The sequence below is a fragment of the Drosophila busckii genome, chromosome 3R (genome assembly GCF_011750605.1).
Source record: "Drosophila busckii strain San Diego stock center, stock number 13000-0081.31 chromosome 3R, ASM1175060v1, whole genome shotgun sequence".
Taxonomy (NCBI): Eukaryota; Metazoa; Arthropoda; class Insecta; order Diptera; family Drosophilidae; genus Drosophila; species Drosophila busckii.
This window is the reverse complement of record NC_046607.1, coordinates 8,995,864-9,003,112: the sequence shown is the minus strand read 5'-3', so window position 1 is coordinate 9,003,112 and position 7,249 is coordinate 8,995,864. Positions and strand designations below refer to the sequence as shown.

Sequence of the window (7,249 nt, the reverse complement as noted above, 5' to 3'; positions counted from 1 at the left end):
TGGCAACTGCATTTAAATATTTACTTTCGAATTTGTTTGGCAAACAGCTCACAGATAAACGCGCTAAGGTCATGCGAATTGCACAAATCCGGGGGGGGCGCGTCTATAAAAATAAAGCGCTAATCAAAGTTTTTAAATTTTGCTAGTTCGCGCATCGTCAAAATACCCTGTAGGTTGAAATTGAAAAGTATTTCTGACACTCTAAGCTTTTAAAACTAAGCTTAAACATTTGTGTACTATTACGGTATTAAAAACATTGCTACATCTATGTTTCAATAATTAAATCTTTTACTACATAATTTAGATTAGGCATGCATATACCCTACTTGATGTTTTTTTTTTTTGTGGAGCATTTAAATTGGAAAGGCAGCTTCAAAAACACACTTATTATTTTGATGGCTTCAATGACTAAGCAGTTTTCTAATCAGACTAGAAGTCATCATCAACAAAAAATAAAAGCAACAATATTTATTTGTTGTTTTTATTTTTTGCCGAAATACAAACAACATTGAAATTATTATCAGTTTGTTGATTTCAAGCAAATCGCGTGCCTTAAATTTTAATTAACTTAATTAGCTGCACAAAAGAGCTTAGAGCTCGACTCGACGCGAGTCGTTGAACAAACGGCCACAAGAACAAGCCAAAGCTCTCTGACCTTGGGCTCGCCACCTCATTGTTGTTACTGTATTTGCAAGTGGTGCGGCGTGGGCAGTGGAGTGGGGAGAATGGGGGATTAGTCTATTGGGCGCTTGGGGCCTTTCGACTGCACATTGTTTATGTGTTGATTGTTTGGCGCTTCTGCTGCTTCTTCTTCTTCTTATTCTTCAGATTCACAGCGTCTCACTCTCTGCTACAATTCAAGGCCACGGTAGCTAACACGCTCATTATGCACACACACACATATACAGATTTAATTATGTATATGTGTTGGTGCGTTTTATCAAATTGAATGCTTTACGTTGTCGGCTCGCAATGATTTCTAATTTTTACTACCAACCAGCATCAGCATCAGCATTTGCAAATAATGCTGCAACTGTCTAGTGTGTTTGCCTTATTTATGGCCACTGCTCGTGTAATTAATCTTCTGTAAAGCTGTAATGCTAAACACATACAAGCGGCCACTTGGCCAAGTCACTGTGTATATGCATGTGTGTGTGTGTGTGTGTGTTAGACACAAGCCATTAGTTTATGCCGCCTGGGCATAAATTTACAATTTGCCTTTTGCATGCATTTCTAATGCGACTCTTTATGACATTTGCGTAGCATATGCGCGAGTGGGTGGGGGAGTGGGGTCTAGTGTTAAGCTAATATTAGTTAACATTGAACATTTTATTATGTCGCTACTGCTTAGCAAATATTTTTTTATTTTGAAGTATGTAGATAGAATTATTTATTTCCGCCCATTCGAGAACACACTGCTGCATTTTATTATTTAATTAACTTAATATTTGTATAAGCTGCATTCAATATAAATAAATTACACTTCAAACAATGCGCTTTGCTAACAACAATAGTCATTTCAGTTATTTCTTGTGCACTATTCATGGGGATGGGGCAACCAACATTACAACAGCAAGTCTGTCTCGCCAAACGACCCACGCATAGCCAGCAATTAACTGACATGCAGACATAGATGCATACATACATACAAATGAACATATGACGACATTAACCAAAACAAAACAAGACAAAAGTGAAGCGCTATTTTTAGCAAACGCTATATGAAATACCCTACAAGGCATCTCTACCCAATAGCGGTCTAGCTGCTCCAGAAAGTCGAATTTATTTTGAATTTAACTTTACAATTTGAAAGTGCATACATTATGTATACCGAATCAATTTAAAACAAAATTTAAGACTTTAATTTAAAGACTAAAATTTAAAATTTTAAGTAGCATCACTAAGTTTCAAAGTGATAAATAAACAAACTTTGTGCTTTGATTTTAGCAGTACTAGACTTCTAAATCTATGATGAAAAAATGGAAATTATTATATGCCAAATAAAATTGTCAATAAATAATTGTGAACTTTTCGTTCCAAGTTGTAGTTGTGGTCAGTTTTTGATAAAAACCTAACCAAAGTGCTCATGTATTGTCTAATGAAAAACTAATTTCCGCTCATTCGCATAATACTTTACTCGTTATGATTATCCATTTTGTTCTACTGGCAGGATCTGTTTGAATATAAAATGACAAAGTGCATTGGTGAAATAAAAAATCAAAAGTGTTATATTTGGCCCTAAAAGTTCCCGAAATGTTCATTCGATTATGCTAAATATCATTCGATATTGCTCAAAATTCTGTCTTATCTCTGAAATTCAGTTGGCATAGCATTGCCTGCTAAGAGTCGCAAACAATCTCAAGATGCCCTTTTAAATGTCTCACATGGCAAAGTGTATAAAAGGTAGCAAAGCAAGTGGGAAGCATTCCTAAAAATACCGCTATATAAATATAGTCAACGGACCTCCAAGTGAAACAGAAACACACTCTTTAATCCAACATATGCTCGACACACAATTGTTTGCTGTAATTTCCAGAAATCGCTGGTAAAATACGTTTTAAACTGTAAAGAGAATATTTCAATGTGTTTGACGCACACTGTGCGAACTCGAACATGTTGCAACAAGCGCACAGTGGGACTAGATGCTGCTAAATGTGCCGCCGCCTTGGTGTAATCAAATTGAAAAAAATGCGAGAGAATTATTTTTAAAAGTCCGCACAGTTTTTAAACGTACGCCAAACAGATCGGAACGTGTTGGCTTGACGATCGTGCAAAGTATAGAGCGAATATTGAACACAAAGTGCTTGGGCAAGACAAAACAAAAGTTAAAAATTTGCTGATAAATAGAATTGCTAATTGAACACGAAAACGCTGCATAATTAATTTAAAATACAGATTAAGCAAATTACCAAAATAAAATAAACAAAATGCACAGCAAGCTATTGGACGAGGTAACTATACGATATACAATTCGATATAAGGATTCATAAATATTATTGGCATTTGTTATGCTTTTGCTTACGCCGGCTGGCAACATACGTCAGAGTGAGAGACACGTTGATCACTTAGTCTCTAGAGATTCAGAGCTGTATGTACATATTTCTTTATATGGGTTAGTCAGCAGCAGCCCTCAAGCAGAGTTGTCATTGGTTTATTTACAACCACACGCATCATAAACATTGGCAGCCAATGCGTCGCCATCGTTGCCATCGTCGTCGTGTTATATTTTCTTTTCAGAGAAAAGCCAACTGCGGAAAAGCACTTTTCTTTGTGGCTTGGCAACAAAGGCAAATGAGGAACTGTAATTTTATGGAAATATATGCAGCATTTGCACAAAATTTAAGATTCAAAGCCACACGTGCGTAATCTATAAGCGAAAACTAGTTTTTGACTCTAGGTAAACAGCATACGAAATTATTACCAGATAGAACTCGTGCAATTTCCTGCCTGAATTAATCTATAAACTTATGCAAGTTCTAGTTCAACCCAGCATTATGTAGACAGCTGTGTTACGTAGCTGCACCCAACCCCCCCCACCCAGCACACGCAAAGCTCAATTGCACTTGTTGCTATTATCAAACAATTTGCCTTTGTATATGTGGCACAAACAAATCGCTTGCTTGCGATTACAAAATCAGCTGGTCAAGCAAATAAACTCGCACACAATATACAAAAATATATAAAGCTGTGTGTGTGTGTGTGTGTGTTTGTTTGCTTTGACCCCAGGCGTAATTTTCCACTAACTAAATCTTGCTGCAATTTAATTTCATCAAAAGTTGGGCAAATTGACGCTGACCCTTGGTCTCTCTCTCTCTCTCTCTCTCTCTATCTCTATCTTTAAAGCATTTCAGGTGTGTTGGTGTCTTTTGAGTCACTGCGACTATTTTTACTCTAGATTTTCATTTTCTTACTCAGTCAGTCGCTTTGATATATATTTATTTAATTCAAAGCAACACAGCAATGCCTGTGGGCACCCACCACAAAATAAGAATAACAAATGCCATTTTATACAATTTTGTATGCTCTACTGCAAGCAAGAAGAATACAAATGTGCTCACTTAGCTGTTATACCCTATGCACACTTTCTAGTGCTAAAAAAATTTTCAATTTCACGTTGAGTGATTTGAATGAATGGGCACGAATTTTGGGTTGTGTGTCATGTCAATTGAACAGCGCACTTTGGCATGCGTTAATTAGCAAACATCGCACCGGACAATGCGGGAACATTTCGTATGGAATACGTGACAATTGGTGGCATGCTCCGAAGTCGGGCAGGCAGACCCCAGATAACGAGGCGAGGCGTAGAACCAGACCAGACGGCGTGTCGATAAGCTCATGTAATGATTAGCTTATGAATCAAATAGAACCTTAACCCGCTTACATGCTTTGTATGCAGAGCATGGAAGAAGTCGGCTGGCCATCAAAACTGCGAACTAGTTTAGTCTGAATCTCAGTAAATCAAACCTCAATGCATTTCAATTTCAAACAATTTAGTTTGCTGCACCTTCAGTTTTAATTTAACTGACTGACACTGCTCAATTCTTATTCATTTATTTTTGTTCTCCCTTGCAGCTCAATGAGAATGGCTTCATTGTCATTGAGGACTTCTTGACAGCGGAGGAGGTGCAGACATTGTATCAGGCTGGTCGAACTCTCTGCCTGGATGCGCCTCAAACGAATCGCAAGATCTTCAGCACTGTCAAGTCGGATGCACACAGCAAGGAGCTGTATTTTATGGAGTCGGGCGACAAGGTGCGCTACTTCTTCGAGCAGGGCGCTGTGGGAGAAGAGGGTGAGCTGCTGGTGGACCCCATGATTGCGTTGAACAAAGTCGGCCATGCGCTGCATGTGGAGCATCCCACGTTTAATGACTTGACCTTTAGCAATCGCGTGCGTGAGATTTGCTGGCAGCTGAACTTCAATCGTCCAGCCGTTTGCCAAAGCATGTATATATACAAGAATTCGGGCATTGGCGGTGAAGTGACGCCGCATCAGGACTCCTGGTTCCTGCACACAGAGCCCAACTCGGCGGTGGGCTTCTGGTTTGCGCTGGAGGACTGCACGCTCCAGAATGGCTGCCTGCAGTTCATCAAGGGCTCACACAAGAGTGGCGTGCATCGCCGCTACATACGCAATCCCGACAAGAATGCCAGCGAGCTTATGGTCTACGATCATGCGGCGCCCATATATCCACAGTCGAGCTTTACGCCCATGCAAGTGAGCAAAGGTAAGCGGCTGTACACAAATTAAGTTTCAATTGTTTATTCATTGTTTTTTTTTTTCCTTTTCAGGCACTTGCATCATCATCCATGGCAATGTGGTGCACAAGAGCGAACCGAATCGCTCGGCGAAAAGCCGTCACGCCTACACTTTCCATGTTATCGAGACTGAGAACAACGTTAAATATTCTGAGGATAATTGGCTGCAGGCGCCGCAGGACAAGCCGTTCCCTCTGCTCTTCGAGCGCAAGGCCAACTAGGCAAACTGTTTTGTGATCGGCATCCCTGCTGTTTTTTGTATTATCGCATATACATACATACGTGGAAGGAATCTGAGAGCGCCGTTTAGTTTAAGTTGTTGTAAATGTCTCGCCTATAAACTTGCATTAAATAAGGACTAACATTTTTGTAGCGTTATTTATTTGTTTCTTGAAAATCACACTTATAACTTAATCCGAAATTATTGCAATTGTTGAAGCTTTCAGTAGCGGTCATTGCAATGTCACAGCTTGCATTTATAGCTAATTTTCATTTAGCCAAACTGAAAAGCACAGCGATCTGAACTCACTGATTTTTCGTTTTTGCATGTTTAAAAAGTTCCTTATATCAGATAACTCAAAACTAACTATTTATTAAATGTAACAATGTTTAGTGAGAATTAAGAACAAGACCGCAAAGTTTAAAAAATTCCGATTACGACAAAAAATTATTTTTTGGAACGAGCAGCTGTTTGGCTGTTGTCTTTGCTAACAAAAACATTGGGTTTGTGCTCTTGCTATTTTTATGCTGCAAAAATTGCAGCATACTTTCGAGAGACAACATTTATTATTCCATTTGATGAAGGTAGAATTTTGAAAAATTTTCCAAATATATATTACTACTTTCAAGCGGACTTCAAGTAATTTAAATATTAGCAAAAAGTCGTAAATGTTTTTCATAAATTATTCCCAAGAGTATGCACAGTTTTCACCCGTATTAAGTGCTGTACAGTACTAATTTTCATTGCATAACTTTGAGGGATAAGAAATGAACTATTATTCGTTGCTGTGTCGGTGTCGATGAAACTGTTATACTCTTGTTTAAAATGCATTAATTCGTTTTGAGCATAAAGTAAAACTGAACAGTTTAACATGCATTAATAGTTTAAGATTTATAGGTGCAGCTACTATTATAGCGGTTTCAGGAGATGCTATATGTTTTGTAGCTCGTTAAATGTAATATAAGTTTAGTCCTTTTTCTATCCTTTTTTTTATTGTGCACACAGTCGCATTAATTGACTGTGATGGTCAACCTAATAGAAACTGTCTGAAATCTGCTAAATAAAATGCATATCAATGTGGTTGAAGGAGATTGTCCGCAAATATTGTCGATACTGTAGTGTTGGGCGATTCAAAGTCAGAAGTAATTGTAGCATCATTCCAGCTGCTTGTTTAAATAATACATATTTCAACATATATATCTTTCAATTGCGTGGTACTGTTCTTTTTAAAGATATTTGCTTCTCAAGCTTTTATTAAACAGAATAAAGAATCTGGCCAGCAGTATCTTCGCATATACTTGTACTCGTAATTAATGTGACTAATTTGTGATAATCGACATGGGAATCTTGTTTATTAAACGTTTTGGCAAAAACAAAAAACAGAAACCAGCGCAGCTACCAAACTTAAAAAAGAAACCTTTCGAGATTGCAGCGGCCGCTCCTCACAATCACACACACTCACAGGCACTAACACATGCACATATACACGCATGCAGTGGACAATTTTGTATATTTTTTGTGGGTTCCTTGGGCCCTTTGTTGCTGCTGCTCCTTCAGTGGTGGCTGCTGCTGTTGTTGCTCTTGGCCTGAGCTTATATTTAGATGTGTGTAATGTTCTTTCATGTTGCAAAACGATTTGTTGGGCGCAAGATTTATGAACTTGTTTTCCCTGACAGCCGACAGTGGTTAAGCTAACACACACACACACGCGTGTGTGTGTGTGTGTGTGCGTGAACATGCCGCTAATTAGAAGATTTTAATTATCTGTTTT

The 7,249-nt window shown here is 38.3% G+C and overlaps 1 protein-coding gene across 1 annotated transcript; it reads left to right on the top strand.

Annotated features, from left to right (window-relative positions):
* Positions 1 to 2,741: 2,741 nt before the first annotated feature.
* LOC108603528 (phytanoyl-CoA dioxygenase domain-containing protein 1 homolog) lies at positions 2,742 to 5,622 on the top strand. The gene is made up of 3 exons (XM_017992422.1): positions 2,742 to 2,951; positions 4,573 to 5,227; positions 5,292 to 5,622. The coding sequence occupies exons 1-3, from the start codon at positions 2,928 to 2,930 to the stop codon at positions 5,477 to 5,479; spliced, it is 867 nt and encodes a 288-aa protein (XP_017847911.1). The 5' UTR covers positions 2,742 to 2,927; the 3' UTR covers positions 5,480 to 5,622.
* Positions 5,623 to 7,249: the final 1,627 nt, after the last annotated feature.

Bases quoted from the DNA above. Each gene is read 5' to 3' on its own strand.
- LOC108603528 (XM_017992422.1), top strand. From the start codon at position 2,928: ATGCACAGCAAGCTATTGGACGAG. The intron at 2,952-4,572 runs GTAACTATACGA...TCTCCCTTGCAG, and splicing joins ACAGCAAGCTATTGGACGAG to CTCAATGAGAATGGCTTCAT. The intron at 5,228-5,291 runs GTAAGCGGCTGT...TTTCCTTTTCAG, and splicing joins GCCCATGCAAGTGAGCAAAG to GCACTTGCATCATCATCCAT.